Source organism: Balaenoptera physalus (genome assembly GCF_965194825.1).
Source record: "Balaenoptera physalus genome assembly, chromosome: 4".
NCBI classification, from domain to species: Eukaryota; Metazoa; Chordata; class Mammalia; order Artiodactyla; family Balaenopteridae; genus Balaenoptera; species Balaenoptera physalus.
In genome coordinates, this window is record NC_138891.1 from 24,464,231 (window position 1) to 24,486,627 (window position 22,397).

At 41.3% G+C, this 22,397-nt stretch overlaps 1 protein-coding gene across 1 annotated transcript in view; it reads left to right on the forward strand.

Annotated features, from left to right (window-relative positions):
- GRK7 (G protein-coupled receptor kinase 7) overlaps positions 1-20,331 on the forward strand; it is a 40,948-nt gene extending 20,617 nt beyond the window's left edge. The window contains 2 exon segments of the mRNA XM_082461366.1: positions 9,589-9,863; positions 18,411-20,331. Of these exon segments, the coding sequence (XP_082317492.1) occupies positions 9,589-9,863; positions 18,411-18,747 (612 nt within the window). The 3' untranslated portion in view covers positions 18,748-20,331.
- Positions 20,332-22,397: the final 2,066 nt, after the last annotated feature.

Here is a 22,397-nt window from a genome sequence, read left to right on the forward strand (position 1 = left end):
GGGGTCCCCGGCCGCATTCCTCTGAGGTCTGCAAAGGCCACCGCTTAAAGGCGCAGAGGAGCAGCTGGGAACGAGAACAAAGCGGCCGGGCCCCCCTCGGAGGAAGGAAGGAGCGAGCCCCAGGAAACAGCCGATCGCGCTAAGCTCAGCTTGTTTTTTTCCTCTGCTCAACAGTTCTCCTGCCACGGCAAACAAAAGATGTACATTCTGATTCCCTCTTCTGTTTGGATTGTGCTGTCGAGTGGATCTGGTTTGTGATGAACTGGGGGGAAGAGGCATCCGCGGGCGGTTTCTTGCTCCTCCGGCCAGTTTGCTGGGCCATCGGGAAACGCAGAAACAGCTTCCTTGACCGCGTCTTTCTCCCCGCGCGGCTCAGTAGATCCAGCCTGGCCTGGCCACACCAAGGGCACCAGGATACAGGCATTTTTTTTAATGATGGAATTTAAGGTTGCCAACTTTTCAGGTTCACTGGGACCTGGAAGTGACCTTGACCTTGAAGGACCTGCACATACACACGCAAGCGTGCGCGGGGACACGCACACTTCTTAATGGACGTGTTAACCTAGTCAGATGAGAACTATGCCCTCTCAGTTCCCCACTGAAAGGCCACTCCCTGTTCTCATCACTGCGGATGAGGTCACAGTTCGCTCCTGCCCGGAGCCACACTGGGCTACTCACAGGGCAGACCCCGCCCAGCCTGGCCCTGCCACTTAGCTCCCGTGGGCCCAGGGGTGAGAGTGACAACAACTGCAGGGTCAGCGGAAGCCAGCATCCAACAGCAAGAGCAAGGCAGGGGGTGCCCGCACAGGTCCCCACAAGCTGGCTCTGATCCCGATCCCAGCCTGGGGTGTCCACCTTCCTCAAAGTCTGGACACCTGTAGGTGACAGGTGGCCCTGATGGGACTAAGCAACCCACACGTGATGACAGTGGTAGATGGACTTCTTGCTGCCCACCGGGGGGAGGGGTCTGGACCCCATCTGGCTTCCTGATGCTTGATGCCCTGAATGCTGGGCATACTTTGTTTTGCCTGACCAGGTGTTGACGGAGCAGACTCACCAAAGGGCACTATAGAACCAAAGCAAAACAAAATGAAGCAAAAAAAAAAAAAAAAAATGTTAAACTATACACAAAAACACTGAGTTCTGTTGCTGCTGACACTTGGGTGATCCCTACAGCCCTGGCGATGGCAGTTCTTGGTCTCACGGACTGAAAGAGATTGTTTTGATGCCACAGAGACTGATGTGCGGGGGCCCTGTGTAACTGCAGGCGTTAAACTGAGCCACGAGAGGTCAGCGTGGTTAGACCCTGCCCCATGCTGCTTGGCCCGTTCTCTCCTCCCACCCCACTCTGAGGAGGCAGTTCACATGCAGAAGACAAATGGCATAAAGGGCAGGCAATTAATTTTTTCAGCTGGAGGCTGCGATGGAATTTGGGTGCTTAGACTCTGGCGTATGCTGCTAATTCCATTCTTCTCCTCTGTGAAATACCTCCACTCTTCAAGGAGGTGGTGCCCTTCAGAATTCCATCACTGACATTTTCTGTCTTTAGGGCCAAGAGGTAGAGTCCTGATAATTATTTGGAATGAATCTGAGGTTACCCTTCATGCTATTAGCGCTCTTTCCACGATTCCAAGGGGCTATAGTGCTGTAAAGACGGCCGGCGATTCTTCACTTGTTTCCTGGGGGAGGGAGCAAGTTGGTCCCAGCATGGCTCAGGGTCTGGTCCCCACCAACCAGCAACCTCTGTGGTGTGGAGTAGCCCAGCCAGCTTGACTGAGCAGTGATGCAGGCAAAGAACAGAGAACTTGTTGGGAAAAGAAGAGAAGCAGCTTAAGCAAGAACAGACCAAGATGAGGACTTAGTACCTGGCAGATGGGGAGAGGGAAGGGGGATACTCTAGAGGGAGAAAAGAAATCCTGAAGGGAACTTGGAAGGATAAGAAAAAGCTACCTCGCCTATTTCCACAGAGGCAGTGTAATGTAGTGGTTCACTGTGCAAGCCTATGCGTGAATCTTGGGTGGGTGACCTTAGGCAAGATTTAACCTCTCTGTGGTTTAGTTTTCTAATCTGCAAAATGGAGGATAAAATAGTCTCTATCTCATAGGTTTATCATGAAGATTAAACACGAAGTTCACGTTAAGCACTTGACAAAATATTTAGCATGTTATAAACACTCAATAAATATTGCCCATTATTATTTCCAATTTTTCTCTCGGTATGTGTCTCACAATCCTTTGTTCAGGACTGGCATATGCTCTCCACTTTTACCCTACACCTTCTACTGAGCGACTGATGTTTATCCAGTGTCCTGATTAGCGATTTTAATCCTCAAAGTCACTCGCCTCTGAAATCTGCTCACTGGAAGCTTGCCACACACGGAGCAAGCTCACAATAAACGTGGCTGAGTAGAACTTACCAATCACCACCGTCTGAAATGCAGTTGGATGTTGTTTACAGTCTTTCTTCATGCCTCTCCCACCCCAGCTCAAGAGACTGAGCCAGTGAGAAGCCTGACCCAGGAACATATAGCCCAACTCAGAGTTATAGAGAATGAAATACTACATACAGGGAGACCCTCAGCCCCTTTCCCATCTCAGCTCCCACAATGAGGGCAAGCAGGCTGACACCTCTCAGGTGGGATATTGGAGGATCTCCCTTTGGGGAAACTGAGCAGCCTAACCCAGAAGGTCTACAGATACAGGTAGGGTCCCCAGTGACATGGCCTGGCATAATCACCCTACGGTGAAGCCCATCAGTTGACAAGCTTCTTGTCTGCTTTTTGGTGTTGCACTCTTAAATACAAAGAGTCAAAGATCACTTGTCATTTGAAAAAACCCTCCAAAATGAAAGACAATGCCAAAACAAACAGAAGAAAGAAATTGTAGGAAACAGGAACAATGCAGGGAGCAGAAAAGAACAATTTTTTTAAAAACTACAATTAGTATCTTTTGAGATTTAAGGGAAGTTACTGCATCCATGAAACAAGAACAGATGCTGTAAAACAAAGAACATTCAGAGAAGAACAAGGACATCTGGAAATTAAAAATATATAAATATGTTTTCAGAACAACGTGGATAAATCTCAAAAACATTATGTTGAAAAAAAGAAGTCAGACACAAAAGAGTATCTACCATACAGTTCCATCTACGTGAAATCCAAGAGCAAACAAAACTAATATATGGTGACAGAAATCAGAAAGTCGTTGCCTGGGAAGAGGGGAGGAGAATGAACCAGAAGGGGCACAAAGGAAATGAATGGAAATGTTCTTTATCTTGTTTGGGTTGTATTTACATGGGTGTAGTCAATTATCAAAATTTACTGAACCAAAAGTATAAGCACATTATTCTGTGTTAATTATATATTAATAAAAACATATTTGCAGAAATGAAAAGTTCAGTAGAAGTTTCTAGATCTAGCTATTTCCTGTAAGTTGATTTAGCTATCAACTTACAGGAAATACAAAGAATAGAGTAACATGTTAAATAACACCACAGGAATGCAGTCAGCAAAATCTGACTATGGGAAACTCTGCAGTTTAACCAGTTTTTTTTTTCCAACAAAATCTTGCAGGGGGTGAGGAGAGAGAGAGGAAAAACTTATATAGTCACAAAGATTTAAGAGACATATCAATCAATCACACTGTGTAAACCTTATTTGGACCTAAATTTAAACAAACTATTTAGAGGGCAAGTGTATAGGACAAGTGGGAAAGTGTAAACATGTACAGATATTTGATAATATTCAAGAATTATTGTTATGTTTAAAGTGAGATAATGGTGTTTGTAGTGCTTTGTGTTTATTTGCTTGTTTTTTTAAGTGACCTTACCTTTTAGAGATTCATAGTGAAATACTTACAAATGATATCTAAGTTAGTGGCAGGGGTGGGGGGCATTGGGAGTGAGTAGGGACACAGAAAACAAGATTGGTCATGTGTCGATAATTGTTGAAGCTGGGTATAGAGTACACTGGGTTTATTATTCTAGTGTCTATTCTTTTCTGTATGTGTGAAATTTCCCATTAATAAAGTACTTTAAAAAGATAGAAGAGTTAGAAGAAAAATTGAGGAAGTCTCCCAGAAAAAAAAAAAAAAGACAAAGAGATAGAAAATAGGAGCAAAAATAAGAAACACAAAGGATAAGTTCAGGATTTAAAAAAAGGGGGGAGAGGAGAGAGAAGAAAGAAAATGAAAGGGAGAAAATGATCAAAGAAGTAATTTGAGAAAATTTCCCAATACTGACAGCCATTAGTTTCTGGATTGAGAGGCCAGCCAGTAGCCAGCACCAGAGATGAAAAATACCCCACAGCAAAGCCTATCACTGAGAAATTTCATGAAGTTGGTATACTGGGCCACAAACCTCACACACCCTCTTACATTCTCTCTACGGCCTCCTTTTCTCTCTCTCTTGGGCAACACCCTGTTGGCACCACTTGTAGGCCAAGTTGCTCCTCCACTTTTAGAGCTGGGTGAAATATTATACTGTAGTATGATGTGGGACCTGGTTTTCCAGGCAACTGCTAAGGGTCGGGATGACATATCTGGAAATAGAGACAAGCTAGCTTTGGGGTAATTCTTTTTATTTCATGCTTTAACAATTCTGTTTTTTATTATTTTTAGTGATATATAATCTCAATATATGATTAAACATTTACATGTCAGAGAATTCAAAGTGACATTTCTTTTTTTTAATTGAAATATAGTTGATGCACAATATTATATGTTATAGGCGTACAGTACAGTGATTCACAATTTTTAAAGGTTATACTCCATTTATAGTTATTATAAAATATTGGCTATGTTCCCTGTGTTGTACAATATATCCTTGTAGCCTAGTTTATACCTATTAGTTTGTACCTCTTAAAGCCCTACCCCTGTATTGCCCCTCCCCCCTTCCCTTGCCCCACTGGTAACCACTACTTTGTTCTCTGTATCTGAGTCTGCTTCTTTTTTGTTATATTCACTAGTTTGTTGTATTTTTTAGATTCCACGTACAAGTGACATCATATGGGGTTAACTATTGACTAATGGAAGTAGGAGATGGGAGGGAGCTGGGCAGATAGATGTCCCTCCTCTGCTCTCCCCTGTGGTTCCCCCTTGTGACTCTTGCGGAAGAGTTTCATGTGCCTGATGAACCAGCAGCCAGTGTGGTAACGTCTGATCACATCCCCCCACCACTTACTCCTTTTTTCCCTGTGCATTCTATTATGAAAACTTTCAGACATACAGGGAAGTTGAAGGAATTCACAGCGAGCACCTGTACACCCACAACCTAGAGTTTACCTTTGACATTTTAAACAGCTTTATTGAGATATAATTTAAATACCATAAAATTGACCCATTTAAAGTGTACAGTTCAGTGGTTTCTAGTATATTCACAGAGATATGCAAACATTATCACAATTTTAGAATATTTTCTGCACCCCCAAAAGAAACCCCCTACCCATTAGCAATCACTCCCATTCCCCTTCTCCCAACCCTAAACAACCACTAAAATTGGTTGCATGCAATTTTAGATATTGCATTTCAGTGGAATCCTACAGTAAGTGGTCTTTGGTGACTGGCTTCTTTCACTTAGCATGTTTTCAGGGTTCATCCATGTCATAACATGTGTCAATACTTCATTCTTTTTTTATAGCTGAACAATATTCCATTGTGCATTATTAACATTTTATTAGACTTGCTTTATCACATGTCCATCCATCTATCCAACCCTCTGTTGATCCATTAATCCATCTTATATCTTTCATGTATTTCCTCCATTTTTTTTTTGTTGTTGTTGTTGAACACACAAAATGGTTCATTCTGAGTCATTCAGGGTGAGGTTACATAAGATAATAAGAGCAATAATGAAAAATTTGCAGTGTTTTTTGTTAAACATGTGCTTTGACCTTCACATTTTTAATACCATGCTCTCTGACATAAGAAATTTATAAATATATATCTTATTTTCTGGCCTAGTTAACTTTCTTCTTCCTCTGATAAATATTACTTTTTTCCTTTTCAAAGTACTTAAAATTAGAGAATGAGCTTTTAAAAATGAGATATTTAAAAAATGAGTGTGTATTTCTTACATGAAAACTAAACATTATGAAGGACTTACTTTAAGTTTTACTTGTGTTCTCACTGGATAGTTCCCCCATTTTTTAAGCTTTTTCCCAACTGTCAGTGCCTTCACCTTGCACACCTCTCAAGTAAAGCTCATATCACATTATCCCATGGCCACCCTCGGTGCAACATGTGAGGCTGGGAGATGGAGTGCTTAGCCTTCTGGCTCTATAGTAAAGGGACAAAGGGAAAAGGGAGCCTGGGAATGGACTTTCGCTACCTTGGCAGACAGTGTTTCTCAGTTTCATCTACATCTCCCCCTCCAGTCTCCCCTCCCACCATTGCATCCCACAGAGCTTATACTCCAGAAATGCCAAATTACTTAAAGTTCCCCAAGCACCCCACATTTTTCCGGACTCCATCTCTTGCACATGTCCATTACCTGGACAGCCTTCTCTTTGCGACAGATTCTTCCCTCATAATTCAGCTCGGCTGTCACTTTTCAGTGAAGTATCCCCAACACACACATAGACACACACACACACACACACACACACACACACACCCTCTGGCCTCCCTATGTTTGTTTTCCACTCCCATTAAGGCATTTACCCTCCTTTACTGAATTAACCTTTTGACCTGTCTCCGCCAGCCTATAAATCCTCAAGGTCAGGGGCCAGGCCTAGTATGTCTTGGTATCCCTAGAAATCACTGCAGGGTGTGGCTTAACAAATATTTGTTGGATAGTGAATGGAAAACATCTAGTTACCATCTCCACTATTGTTTACGTAAGAAACATTTTGTTGGGCATGCAGCAAGGGAGGCTCGGGGGTAAATACCCAGTTTGATACAAAGATGAGTAAGACTGTATCCTGGGCCTCAGAGGAGCCTACAGCGCCCTTTTGTTTGGGCAGATGTAACACTGGACAAGATGCCAGGACAACAGATGTAAACTGGAACTGTCCCAGGCCAACCGGAACATATGGTCACCCAAATTACATATCCACTTCTACGAAAACAGCAGTGCCATGCTGACTCATGCCCAGCCTGTCAGACCCAGGTCACTTCCACAATTTTCTTGCTCAAGCCAATTACTCCTCATTAGTGCTTAGGTCATTTATGTTTTTCATTGTTGTTATCCATGTAAAAATCATCCAAGAAATTTAATATTCCTAAGGTATTACATATATTGTATACATTAAAAACATATATTTAAGCAACTAGACAGAAAAAAAATCACCCAGTAAACAACTAAAAACACTTTCCAACCTTTTTTGATGTACTGAATTCACATTTATAATCAGTATGCGAAACCCATTACATATATGCACTTCTTGGTATTAACACTAGACTCTAGTCTATTTTTCTTTTTTCTTTTTTTGGTCGCATGGAGGGCACGTGGGTGTGCCCCCTGCAGTGGGAGTACAGAGTCTTAACCACTGGACTGCCAGGGAAGTCTCCTGGTCTATTGTCTTTATTGAAAGGCATTGGGTGTTTCCAACTTGCAACCATTATGAATAATGACGCTATGAACATCGCGATGTAGTTTCCTTCCCCTTTCTTCTGAGTCAATTCTTTGAGCTACTTGCTCCAAAGTCAAGTGACCTGGTTGAAGAACAGGAACAGTTGATACATCTCATTTTCTATGCTCTGTGTCTTACTGCTCTCCTAAAAATCTGAGTCAAATTACAGAGCACATCTGTTTCTCACAACTCTGCCAATAATTTATGTTCTCATTTTTATGTAAATATTAATAGAAGCTTACTGTCATTTTAGGGTGTTCTTTGCATTTTTAAGTGCTGTAAAGGTTATAGATTATACTTTAATCAAAAGCAGCTTAGTTTTTATGAAAACATATTATAATGTAAGTATATACTTTATAATTACAAGGTATGTATTTGTTGAATGAATGAATGTATTGAAATTATACTCAGTTACAAAGAGACAGATGCTGCATGATTCCACTTATATGAGGTACCTAGAATAGTCAGATTCATAGAGACAGAAAGTAGAATGGCGGTTACCAGGGCCTGGGGAGTTGGGGTAATGGGGAATTGTTTTTTGGAGGTTTTTTTGGTTTTTTTGTTTTGCTTTGTTTTGTTTGGCTGCGTTGGGTCTTCGTTGCTTCACGCGGGCTTTCTCTAGTTGTGGCGAGCGGAGGCTACTCTTCGTTGCGGTGCGCGGGCTTCTCATTACGGTGGCTTCTCTTGTTGCAGAGCACAGGCTCTAGGTGCGTGGGCTTCAGTTGTTGCAGCACTTGGGCTCAGTAGTTGTGGCTCACGGGCTCTAGAGCGCAGGCTCAGTAGTTGTGGCGTACGGGCTTAGTTGCTCCATGGCATGTGGGATCTTCCCAGACCAGGGCTCGAACCCGTGTCCCCTACATTGGCAGGCTGATTCTTAACCACTGCACCACCAGGGAAGCCCAATGGGGAATTGTTTAATGGGTATAGAGTTTCAGCTTTTAAAGCTGAAGAGTTCTGGAGATTCATTGCACAACATAAATGTACTTAATACTCTTGAACTAAACACTTAAAATGGTAAGATGGTAAATTGTATGCTATGTGTATTTAAATATATATATATATATATATATATACACACACATTAACCTAATGGTCATTTGGTACATATTGTCGGTAGAAGTGTGCCTACAATATATAGTCTTGCATGTTAAATGAAGTTTCATGTGTGGAATTTTATGGATTAAAATTTCTGTATTAAATTTTCAGTGCAGAGACAAACAGGCAAAGATGGCCGATATATTAGTATCATTACATAGCAAATAGAGTAAAAAAATCATAGACTAGATAGTATTATGTGAACATCCAATATTAGCAATAAAGAACTCCACTTAAAAAAAAATCATGCATCTAATTTTCTATTATCTGTGAATAAAAAGCAGAAGCAGAACTTAGGGAATCTTAGAGACAGCCGTGTGAACTTTTTACCTTAAAGATGAGGTAAGGGGACTAAGAGAGTCTAGGTGATTTTCCCACTTCAAGATCAGCCGTATCTGTCTCTTTTATAATGCACTCCAGCCAAATCCTCTTTATGTCTCATTGGCCAGAATGGATTGCATGGCCTGTCCTGACTGCACCAGAGGCTGCTGGGAAAGCAGGGAATAGAATAGGTTAGACACATGGCCACTCCAAGTAAATTAGGGTTCCCTCAACAAGGAAAGAAAAGGAGAAAGGGTATTGAGTAGGCTGTCAGCAGTGTCTGTTCAACTCACATTAGTGTTTTTGTTTTGTTTTGTTTTTGTTTGGGGCATTACAGGCTAGAACCAATGATTATATGACTTACAATCCTAAAATCAGGGACTTCCCTGGCAGTCCAGTGGTTAAGACTCCGTACTTCCACTGCAGGGGGTGTGGGTTCAATCCCTGGTCAGGGGAACTAAGATCCCACATGCCACACTGTATGGCCAAAAAATAATTAAAATAATAAAGAAAAGGAGAATGGGTATTGTGTAGGCTATCAGCAGTGTCTGTTACACTCACATTAGTGTTTTTGTTTTGTTTTGTTTTTGTTTGGGGCATTACAGGCTGGAACCAATGGTTATATGGCTCCTGAAATCCTAATGGAAAAAGCGAGTTATTCCTATCCTGTGGACTGGTTTGCAATGGGATGCAGCATTTATGAAATGGTTGCTGGACGAACACCATTCAAAGATTACAAGGAAAAAGTCAGTAAAGAGGATTTAAAGCAAAGAACACTGAAAGAGGAAGTCAGATTCCAACACGATAACTTCACAGAGGAAGCAAAAGACATTTGCAGACTCTTCTTGGCTAAGACACCAGAGCAACGCTTAGGAAGCAGGTAACTATCATATAAAGACATGATTAGTGATGTCAGCATTTCCACAGGGATTTGGGAATACTTTGGATTAATGACAAAGGCTTGGGATTAAGTAGTAGTAGTATTTTCCTGTTATTAATTGTATATTATGTGGTTAAGTATTTTCAACACTTTCAAACACTATGAACACTTTATATGGAACAATCTCCAAGATCTATTTTTTTTTTAATAAATACTGCAGTTTTTAAATTTTATTTAATTAATTTATTTATTTATTTATTTTTGGCTGTGTTGGGTCTTCGTTGCTGCACGCAGGTTTTCTCTAGTTGCAACGAGTGGGGGCTACTCTTCGTTGCCGTGCGCTGGCTTCGCATCGCGGTGGCTTCTCCTGTTGCCGAGCATGGGCTCTAGGCACGCGGGCTTCAGTAGTTGTGGCACATGGGCTTAGCTGCTCTGCAGCATGTGGGATCTTCCCAGACCAGGGCTTGAACCCGTGTCGCCTGCATTGGCAGGTGGATTCTTAACCACTGTGCTACCAGGGAAGTCCTCCAAGATGTATTTTAAAGTGAAAGATTCTGCCCCTTTTAAACATCTCTGTAAAATATTATTAATCAGTCAACAGATATTTATTAAGTACATATGATGTTGCCAGCTATGTTAAGTGCAGTTGAAATTAGTTTTGAGGAAAGTCAAGTTTTATTGCGTACAAAGGAATAATAAGATCAAGATATTTTAGAAGAAAAAGATAAAAAAACCTAACCTATGAAAAGACCCTTGGCAGTGAGTAACTGTGTTATATAAGGGAAAACCAAGGGTTTTCAAGTCACAGACGTAGACTCACATCCCAGGTTGGCTACATACTGATCATTTTACCCCAAGCAACTGAATTACTTTCTTGGAGTCTCAATATCCTCATATATAAAATGGGGTTTTTTGTGGGTGTGCTCGTTAATTTTATGTCTTAACTTGACTAGGCCACAGTACTCAGATATTTGATCAAACACTATTCTAGATGTTTCTGTGCAGGTATTTTTTAGGTAAGATTAACATATAAATGATTAGGTTTTGAGTAAAGCAGGTTATTCTTCATTATGTGGATGAGCCTCATGCGATTTGTTGAAGGCCTTAATAGAAAAGGACTGACCTCCCTGGGAGAAGAAGGAATTCTGCCAGCAAACCACCTTTGAACTCGAACTGTGACTCTTGCCTGAGTCTCCAGCCACACAGCCTACCTTGCGGAATTTGAACTTGCCAAACCTCCACAATTGCCTGAGCCAGTTCCTTAAAATAAACTGTCTCTCTCTCTCTCTCTCTCTCTCTCTCATACATACACACGTACTGGGGGGAGAGGAAAGAACTTTTCTTCTACCCTCTTAGGTTTAGGAATGGAAGCCTGAAAATTAAACTGCCAAAAGATGATTAGCAAGAGAAAAGACAGATTTTTATGTATGTACATACACAAGAGTTCACAAAAAAGTGTGACTATGTGGCAGTTAGAATTGAGGGCTTACATTCCATTTAATAGGGAAAGGGGATGGGGAGAAGGTCACTTACAGGAAAACAAATGACTTCTTTGAAATAGTGGGGTAAGGGCACTTATGGGAGAACAGTTGACTTTTAGGAAAGATAAATGGCCCTTAGGAGAATAGATGGGAGATATGATAGCTTTATGGCAATGTCTATTTAGGTGTGGTGCTGAGTTCTGTCACTGGTGATAAGAGTCAATCTTTCCTGGTTCCAAAACTCCTGAAATTCCCGGGGAGAAGATTTATAAGTTGAGTTTTTTTCCAAGGCTCTGCTTATCTTAAAGGCAGACAAGAGGAGTTCAAAACCTGCATCTGTTGACTCTCAAATAACTTCAGCTCAAAATAATTTTTATGTCACTGTTGTTCATTCTGGACCCCTTCAGCGCCCTTTTGGTTCTGTTTCTCTAAAGAACCTTAACTAATTCAGTGGGATATTTTGAGGTTTAGATATAATGCTTGCAAAGTTAGATATAACATAGGTTAGGAATCATTCAGTGTGATAGCAATTATTATTAATTAGTTCTAAGGGTGATATCAGATAATATTTTGACTAAACTACGAGCTCGTGTGTCTTAAATTACTTGGACTGAATTTTCAAAATCTAAAAATACGTACAAAAAGAAAGTTACAACCATAAAGTAATATGACTGATTTGTAATATTACACCAAAACTTAGAGAGCCAAATTACTATAAATCTTCTGAGTAGTTGTCAGTGGAGGCTCTAGAACAGGGCTGCCTTAGCTCACAATGTTTACGTATGGAGGCAAGCTTTTTATTTTTGATCTGATTTTTTTAAATAGCGAAACAAAATTCATTTGTAATGACTTTCAAAGCATCTCAAAGATAACCAAAGTAACAAATGAGTATTTTGAAATGAGATGGAACTCTTCACTGATGTGAAAGTAAAATGTGGAAGTGATTTTCCTGTGTAGATTCCAACACTGTTGTATTAGTGTGGTCAAAATAGACCATGTTGTGATAACAAGCAAATCCCAAAGTCTCAGCGGCTTAAAACTAAAGGATTATTTCTCATTCACATGAAGTCCCTTATGGGTCCAGGGGTTCTCCAGGTATCTCCCTTCTGAATGGTGACTCAGAGCTTCAGGCTGCTTCCATCTTTCAGCCCCCCAGGAACTGGTGGTTTCGGTTGCTATGGCAACAAGAGAGCATGCAGAGAACCTGGGGAGCTTTGTCCTGCCTCAGACCCACTTTACAGGTCATTTCAGATACACTTCTGTCGGACGGAATGAGTCCTCGGGCCCTGCCTAAGGGCAAGGGAGCTGGCTAGTGCCGCTTTCTGTCTGTCCAGCAAGGAGAGGAGAGCTGGATGTGGTGAACACAGACCATCTCTACCATCTTGGCTCTGAAGCCCATGCGGGGGGAATCAGAGGATGTCCCAACAGTGGCCAAGGCAGTGAAAGAAGCGAACGGTCTCTTTAGATGACTTCCCTGAAGGGAACAAAACCCACTTGGTGTCTTTGAATAAAAATATATCTCAGTGCTTTATAAGCACACTTTGAATCTGTAAAATGAAACATTGACTAACTTCTTCAGGAAAACGCCACCTTAAAGCAGTGGATCATGGCCTGAAGCTGCTCTGTCAAGCAAAACCTTCTTGAAAAGCATTTGTTGGGCTTCCTTGATGGCGCAGTGGTTGGGAGTCTGCCTGCTAGTGCAGGGGACACGGGTTCGAGCCCTGGTCTGGGAAGATCCCACATGCTGCGGAGCAGCTGGGCCCGTGAGCCACAACTACTGAGCCTGCGCGTCTAGAGCCTGTGCTCCGCAACAAGAGGGGCCGCGATGGTGAGAGGCCCGTGCACCGCGATGAAGAGTGGCCCCCACTTGCCGCAACTAGAGAAAGCCCTCGCACAGAAACGAAGACCCAACACAGCCATAAATAAATAAATAAATAATTAAAAAAAAAAAAAAGCATTTGTTGTTGTGACTGTTTTGTATAAAAACTGTTTACAACATTAGAGAGAAAGCATATAAAAACCAGCTGTTCAGTGAAAGAGAAAACCTTCCAACGTTTTCATTTCAACTCTTTGTATTTTTTAAACATTCATTTAAATGAGATAATGTTTGATTACTTTCGTGGGCATCCTCCAAAGCCGAGCAAATACCTAGACAATGTGTTACACAGCGGAGAGGTCAAGTGCCCCCTCCCTGTTGCATTCACGAGCATTTGAAAGAAATAAAAAAAACCCTTCTCCTTCCTTAGACATCACTGAAGGGAATCTCCTCTTTTGCCTTTATGGGTCTGTGAATTAATTTTGCAGAGAAGCCAAAAGCTTTTCTGATCATCTCACAGGGACTCCAGATAGGGTCAACTATGGTGTTTTCCAATAAAATAAAAGGTGAAGACTTAAGTATTTTGCAGGATTTATTCTGATCAGACAGTGCAGCCAAATAAGGGCAAATAACCATGCAAGTCTCCGACTTAAGTGCTTCTCAGTCCAAGAGCCACTGTTCTTGGCAGACCAAACCCCACAGTGTGGTCCTCGTGTATGGGCGGCTGGTATCTTTCCTTCATTGACTGTTATTAGAAAATCCATTGTAATCTCTGTGTGGGGTTTGGTAACACAATAGCCCCTGTCAATGCTCTGAAATATATTCAATAAGCAGGAGAAGTCTCCCTGCAGCTGCTGATTTGGCCCTTACAAATGGTGCTGCCACCCTCAATAGTCTCCCCTATTTGCCCAAGGGCACTGCATGATGATGGCCCAAAAGAGCCCTGAACAAATCTGCCAGGGAAAGGTTCAAGAGTCAAATAACCTTCACTCGAGGGAAAGGAGCAGAAGTTGGAGAACCTAGTCCTCTGCTGTTAGCATCAGCAGCCACAGATATTTATTGGAAAGGGGCATAAGGCATGGGCCCTGCCCTCCAGGGGCATCTAGTTGGGGATGTAGAAGAACATAAAGAAAACCTCAATGTGGCCCATTTTCCCCCCGTCTTCTGTGACTAGTTGCAAAAAGGCTGCAGTTGGCCATCCCTAATGGACAAGCCAAGGCCATCCGGGCCTGGCTGAGATGTTAGTTAAGAACTGTGCATTTTTTTAAAAGTTTATTCTATTGAGGTAGAGTTGATTTACAACGTTGTGTTAATTTCTGCTGTACAGTAAAGTGATTCAGTTATACATATATATACTCTTTTTTTCATATTCTTTTCCATTATAGTTTATTACATGATACTGAATATAGTTCCCTGTGCTATACAGCAGGACCTTGTTGTTTATCCATTCTGTATATAATAGTTTGCATCTGCTAATCCCAAACTCCGAGTCCACCCCTGCCCCTTGGCAACTGCAAGTCTGTTCTCTACATCTGTGAGTCTATTTCCTAGATAAGAGAACTGTGCATCTTGACGTGAGGACTGGTATGGCAAGTTCCCCACGGTCACCGAGCCCACGGGCACTCTCCTTTATCCAAGTTAAATCTGCTCAGAGTGACTTTAAAGGTGCCCTCTTGACCTCTGGTACAGTGTGTTCGTACCTGCCAGCGGCCATCAAGATGGTACAAGCTCCTTCCTCATGGCACCTGGTCCCATTCTAACTCCTCTGTTCTGAGACATACAGGCCTGAGGTTCATTCCTGATCTACTTGGGTGGAATTTTACCTCTATCCTTGTTCTGACACATTTAAAATCTGGTACCAACCCCCATTCCTCAAATCTTTCTGATACTTTAAAATGTTGCTGTGTAAATTATACCTCAGTAGATCTGACTTTTTAAAAAAAATCCATCCTTGAAGTTTCAATTCATCTTACTAACCCTCCCTCAAGGCTCTTACTCTACAGGATGTAAACCACACAGACATTGGTCAGTAGGTTCTTTTTATTTTTGGCTGCGTTGGGTCTTCGTTGCTGTGCGTGGGCTTTCTCTAGTTGCAGCAAGCAGGCACTACTCTTCATTGCAGTGCGTGGGCTTCTCATTGCAGTGGGCTCTCTTGTTGGGGAGCATGGGCTCTAGGCGCATGGGCTTCAGTAGCTGCAGCATGCGGGCTCAGTAGTTGTGGCCACGGGATTTGTTGCTCCGTGGCATGTGGGATCTTCCTGGGCCAAGGATCGAACCCGTGTTCCCTGCTTTGACAGGCCGATTCTTAACCACTGTGCCACCAGGGAAGTCTGGTCAGTAGGTTCTAATAGATGGCAAGCCTGCATTTCCCTTTCTTTCAATTCATGGAGACTCAGTGGCTTTGGGGAGAACAGAATTACCTTATAGTATCTTATGATACAGTTTTCCATACCTCTCTTTTCAGTGGGGTCATAATGGGAAAAGTCCAAGGAGTCCTGGATGAGCCTTTCTGGATGGGGCTAGGCTTGAATCACAAAACAAGAACTGGGGAATTGCTGGACATCAGAAGCCTTCGACTGAGTTTCTCTTTTCCATGATAATATTTGACTACAATTTTTCCTTTGAAAAATTCACCTATATTTGCTGGCTTTCTCAGATACACAGCTATTTATAAATGCAAAAGCAAGTATAAAGAGGTTAAAAGAGGTTTAAAATACAGTTAAAAGACAGATAGGGTTGTTGTGATGGTTAAATGTGACAAAGTAAGTGAAGAGCATAACGTGTTAGCCAAGAGTAGCTCTGAATAAATGTTGGTTATTTCCACTTGTTATTAGTAATGTCATTATTGAGTTTAGACTCTAGTCATCTTACTGGACAGAGTCTGCTGCAGTAATCCTCAAACACGGTAGGGAGTCTCTGAAGGGGATGTATGTGGGAATCCCTCAATCCCTTTCCTAAAAGCTTTCTGATTACTAGAACAAAAATGAAAAAGGGAAGACCATGAATGTAATTAGCTTTATTAAGGTTGATTTATGACAGAAATTGACTTCTTCTAAAAGGAAGACATCGCTTAGTCAGACCAGCGTACCTACTCATATAAAAGAAAAAGAGGGGACTTCCCTGGTGGTCCAGTGGTAAAGAATCTGCCTTACAATGCAGGGGTCATGGGTTCGATCCCTGGTCAGGGAACTAAGATTCTACATGCTGTGGGGCAATTAAGCCCACATGCCACAACTACTGAGTTCGCGCGCCTCAACTAGAGAGCCCACGCGTCTTGGAGCCTGCACACCACAACTAGAGAAGAGAAAACCTGCACACCACAACTAGAGAGAAGCCTGTGCGCCATAATGAAAGATCCCGTATGCCTCAACGAAGATCCTGCATGCCGCAACTAAGACCCGATGCAGCCAAAAATAAATAAAATAAATAAATAAATGATAAATAATAAATCTTTAAAAAAAAATGAAAAAGAGAAAAAAATCGTTTGAACCTGATGCCACAAAACAGCCCTCTTTTTATTTCTTTAAAACTTGGACTCAAGAAGAACCAAGAGAAGTGTATGGTAGACCACCCCTAATATGGTCCTCAAAGATCCCTACCTCCTGCCATCCACACCCTTGAGTAACCCCTTCCCTTAAGGATGGGCTGGACTTACTTGTACGTACTGACTTGCTTCTAACAAGTAGAATATGGCAGAAGTAATGAGATGTCATTTCCAAGATTAGGTAATAAAAATACTGTGTCACATCTTGAGCTCTCTCTCTGTCTCTCTCTTGCTATGACCATTTGTCCTGAGGAAAGACAGTTACAATGGCATCAGGCAGCCCTGTGAAGAGGCTCACATGGTGAGGGATGGAGGCTTTCCAACAACCATATGAGTGAGCCTGGAAGCAGATTACCCCAACCCTGACCCCCCACCCCAGTCGAACCTTCAGATGAGACCACAGCCTTGACCAACAGCTTTACTGTGATGTCTCTAGAGACCTTGAGTCAGAGGCACCCAGTTAAGCCAAGTCTAGATTCTTGCCCCACAGAAACTGTGAGATAATAATAAATGTTTTTGTTTTTGTTTTTTAAAATAAAGCCTGTTTTTTAAAAAAAATATTTATTTATTCATTTATTTGGCTGCTCTGGGTCTTAGTTGCAGCACACGGGATCTTCATTGCTGCATGCAGGATTTTTAGTTGCGGCATGCGGACTCTTAGTTGCAGCATGCGGACTCTTATTTGCAGCATGTGGACTCTTTCTTAATTGTAGCATGCGGGATCTAGTTCCCTGACCAGGGATCGAACCTGGGCCCCCTGCACTGGGAGCACAGAACCTTAACCGCTGGACTGCCAGGAAAGTCCCAAATGTTTGTTGTATTAAGCCACTAAATGTTGGGGCAATCTGTTACACAGCAATAGTTAACTAATATAAAAGGTTACACAACTAAGTGGAAACACACATTTTTCCCCCTTATTCTAAGGCAAATACTAGAATAATTTCTAGCATGGGGAAAGAGGGTTTGATAACAAACAACTGTAGTCTTGAGCACCGAATGTGTGCTCAGTTTTGCTGCTAAAAATTGCTAATGGATTATTTAAAAGTCTTTAAAAATTACTGTGGCAGTTGAGGGAGGTAGGTGGGGCTCCTAGAAATCATGTCATATGAAGAGTGAGGAGATATGACTGCTGTCTTTTAAAATGTAAGTGGTGGTCAGGTAAGAAGAGACGTGCTTCACTTGTTCTATGTAACCCTGAAGGACAGAGCAAGAGGCAGTGAGTGACTTGGAAGCTGCAGGCAAGGAGGTTCTGACTCCACTGAATTTTGCTGGTGTTTCCATGAAACACCAAGAACAAAAGTCATGTCAACTACTTGGCTGTTTAAAAATTACATCTAAATGTGAAGGTGATCTACAAACAATGAAAATGCTACTATCTGCATATAGTAGAAGTGTGGGGTAATTTTTTTTCTTTTTTTTTTTTTTTGGCCATGTGTGGCTCATGGGACCTTAGTTCCCCAACTAGGGATCGAATCCAGGCCCTCGGCAGCGAAAGCTTGGAGTCCTAACCACTGGACTGCCAGGGAATTCCCTGTGGGTGGTTTTGAAAGTTGTAATTTTTCTAAATTGTTCTTTATGTTATATTGTCTCTGCAATTAAAATGAAATGTATTCTAGGAAAAGAAGACCACATATTTTGAATTGCTAGAACAGTTCCTGTTTGGGTTTGTTACTGTGTCTCAGGCTGGCCATCTCCTTTCTTCACAGAGAAAAGTCTGATGATCCCAGGAAACACCATTTCTTCAAAACCATCAACTTTCCTCGCCTGGAAGCTGGCCTAGTTGAGCCTCCCTTTGTGCTAGACCCATCAGTGGTTTATGCCAAAGATATCGATGAAATTGAAGATTTCTCTGAGGTTCGAGGAGTCGAATTTGATGATAAAGATACGCAGTTCTTCCAAAGATTTGCAACAGGTGCTGTCCCTGTAGCTTGGCAGGAAGAGATTATAGAAACGGGACTGTTTGCCAAATTGAATGACCCCAACAGGCCCACAGGTTGCGGGGAGGGTAATTCGTCTAAGTCTGGTATATGTTTGCTAGTATAAGTTGTTCTCTCTACCACACGGGCAGCAGGAGTCTCAGCTGACATAATTCTCGAATGTTCCTAATACGTGAAAATCTGTTGAATGAGCACTGATCAGTCAGGAAGGGCATTTCAACCACAAAACAGTTCAAAGGATAGGTGAGCTCACCACTAAGACATATTTTCTCTCTTTCCTTCCTTCCTCCCTTCCTCCCTGACTTACTTCCTTTCTTTATTCTTTCTTTCTTCCTTCATAAAGAAGAGTACAGTCTCAGTTTTCACTGAGACCTGGGAAAAGGAACACTCAGGTTTATTTTGCTAAACCAAAAGCATGAGCCTTTGCCATCATGTCCCTGATAATTACACAAAGTCCTAGGAACAGAGAATGGAACTTTGTGGTGTGCTCAGAAAACGAGCATTTGCAATTCTTAGTAAATAATCATTTTAGCTTTTCTTTGTTTATATCTTTTCTTCCTTTCATCTTTCAGTATTTCTCCTGCTTCTGTACTTATAAAAGGGATTTTGAACCTGGAAATAAATATTTCTGATTTTCCCCCTTCCTGCAAAAAAGGAGTGGATTGTACTATTTTGGAAATATTTCAGATTACAGAATAATTTTTAATTTATAGCGTCTCTTTTTCATATTTCTGAAATATTCTACCATTATAATGTTGAAGCAGGTTAAATGTAAATACACATGAGGTCTGGGGATTAAAGTATTCTGTAAGTTGAGTTCTTTAAGTAGTATTCTACAAATTGCTTACCTGTATAATTCCGTAGGCCATCGGTTCCCAAACTTTGCTGAACTTTGGAATCACCCAGAAATCTTTTAAAATACTAACATGTGACTCCCACTCCCAGATTTTAATTGGTCTGGAGTACAACCTGGGCATCTAGATTTTCAAAAGCTCCCCGGGTGATTCCAGTGTGCAGCAAAGTTTGGGAACCACAGTCATGCAGATTTAAATGTTATTACATATGGGTCCTTGTTTTGGTTGCTCAAAACCTCAGTCTTACATTTTGACAACAACTTTTCAAATACCCAAAAAGATGCATAACTTTGGCAATTGCAATTAAATGAAATTGAAGATAATCTGTATTCATCTTGTAGGTTTCCTTGCCCTTGCACACTTTAGTTCTTCACACATATCTTGGGAAGTAGATCTCTTGACTATTTCAAGACCTGAAGGAGACATATGGGTTTAGAAACTGATTTGAACAAACAGTGGCCCTCATTTCAGGTGGCTGCCCAGCCAGCACTTTATAGGAGAATTAGCACTTCTCAAAAGCACAGCCAAAGTGAGACTTCTAAGGCCAATATATATATATATATATATATATATATATATATATATATATATATATATATATATATATATATATATATATATATATATATATATATATATATATATGTATATGACACAAATATACATCTGGGTTGACCATATATATATATGTGTGTGTGTGTGTATGTGTATATATATATATATATATATATATATATTTTTTTTTTTTTTTTTTTTTTTTAAAGATGTATGTGTGCCTAAGGAAATCTCTCTTGTCCCAAAGGTGAGAAACCTGGCTGAAGTTATTTTAAAAGTTTTGTCCCGGGCTTCCCTGGTGGCGCAGTGGTTGAGAATCCGCCTGCCAATGCAGGGGACATGGGTTCGGGCCCTGGTCTGGGAAGATCCCACATGCCGCGGAGCAACTGGGCCCGTGAGCCACAACTACTGAGCCTGCGCGTCTGGAGCCTGTGCTCCGCAACAAGAGAGGCCGCGATAGTGAGAGGCCCGCGCACCGCGATGAAGAGTGGCCCCCGCTTGCCACAACTAGAGAAAGCCCTCGCACAGAAACGAAGACCCAACACAGCCATAAATAAATAAATAAATTATTAAAAAAAAAAAAAAAGTTTTGTCCCTTGAGTAAAGGTACCAAGAATTACAAAAACACTGGCCAAAATTTTTTTGATTAACTGGAATCCAGCTAACAGTAATCCTCAACTATCAGACAACATCAACCATATCTGGAACAAGGAGGAAGAAACCCCCATGGAGGTGAGTCCTGGGTTAGAATACCTGCCACTCACCTGTTCATCCTCCATCCTCAGTGAGCCCCTTGAAGCTCCAAACCCTACCCTAGAGACACTGTGGAGTCCTGAGTCACCAAAGCAGAATACAGGTGTGTCCCGCAGATTCTTCTTCCTAAGGCAAGAAAGTAGATTAAAATTTGATAAAATTTCTAAGTCTGTTTAACAAAAACTAATCAACAGTTAACAGAAATTCAATTAACTAGAGCATTCCAAGAGTAGAGATCTCAAGATTTAGCTTTATAAACATCAGACATTTTAAAAAGTGACTTCTACTTGCATTGGTTCTTTCATGTGAATGCCTACTGCTTTTGATAAACTTTAAATGCAAATCTGTTTCATGTTTTAGAAGTAACTCAGGAAAATAATTGAATAAGATAACTATATTCAAACAATCACCAAGTAAGTATGTGTTGAGCTCTAGTTATACATTGAGCCCTGCCCTGGGTGATGTTGCGGACACAGTAGAGAAATAAGACAACCATCTAAGAAAGGCCCTGTGGTGTAGTGTAGCACGCAGACTCCTGTGGGTGTTATTATTCACATTTTAAAAGAGGAAACTGATGCCCATAGATGTTTTGTAGCTTGTCCAAGGTCACACAGCTCTACAGGTTGTTGCGAAGGCTAGAAATAATGTATAGGAAGCACATAGTGCTTGACTTGCATATAGTAAGGGCATACTAAATTGAAGACCATGGTCAGTAAGTAGCAGCAGGTCTAATGATTCCTGGTCCAAGGACAAACTTTTTTTTTTTTTTTTCCTTGATTTCTGTTTTATTTTTCCAAATTGACATTCATCTCTTTGATGTGGTATTTATAAGTTTGGGTCCTATAAATATGACTTTCTTTTTTCTTTTCATAATGTTTAACTTCTCCCATTTTGTCTGTGTCTTTGTTATTTCCAGGTGATATTCTGAAGATTGCATTGTGTTTATTACTTTAAAGTTTGTATGTCTTATCATCTAAACAAACGTGATTTTTTTGAAGTTGATTTGCAATTTGGTTCTTTTTTTTTTTTTTTTTTAACATCTTTATTGAAGTATAATTGCCTTACAATGGTGTGTTAGCTTCTGCTTTATAACAAAGTGAATCAGTTATACATATACAATATGTTCCCATTTCTCTTCCCTCTTGCATCTCCCTCCCTCCCACCCTCCCCATCCCATCCCTCTAGGTGGTCACAAAGCACCGAGCTGATCTCCCTGTGCTATGCGGCTGCTTCCCACTAGTTATCTATTTTACATTTGGTAGTGTATATATGTCCATGACACTCTCTTACCCTGCAAGGACAAACTATTAAGACCTGAACCTTCATGAAAAGTTCCAGAGGAGGTGAGAGAAGCAAGAGAGCTGGTTCCTAGGGAGTGGTTGAGAAGGAAATTTTTTACACACAATGAAAGAAAAATCTAATTGGAATAAGTGGAGACATGGGGGCCCATCCCAGGTCTCCTGCCCATCATATGCCAGGTGGGAATCCACCTGGGCCAAGTCAGAGTACAGGAGGCTCACAAGGGCAGGGCAGGTAAGGGACAGACCTCAGCATGGAGATTAAATGTTACAGATGGAGAGAAATAAGCCAGTGC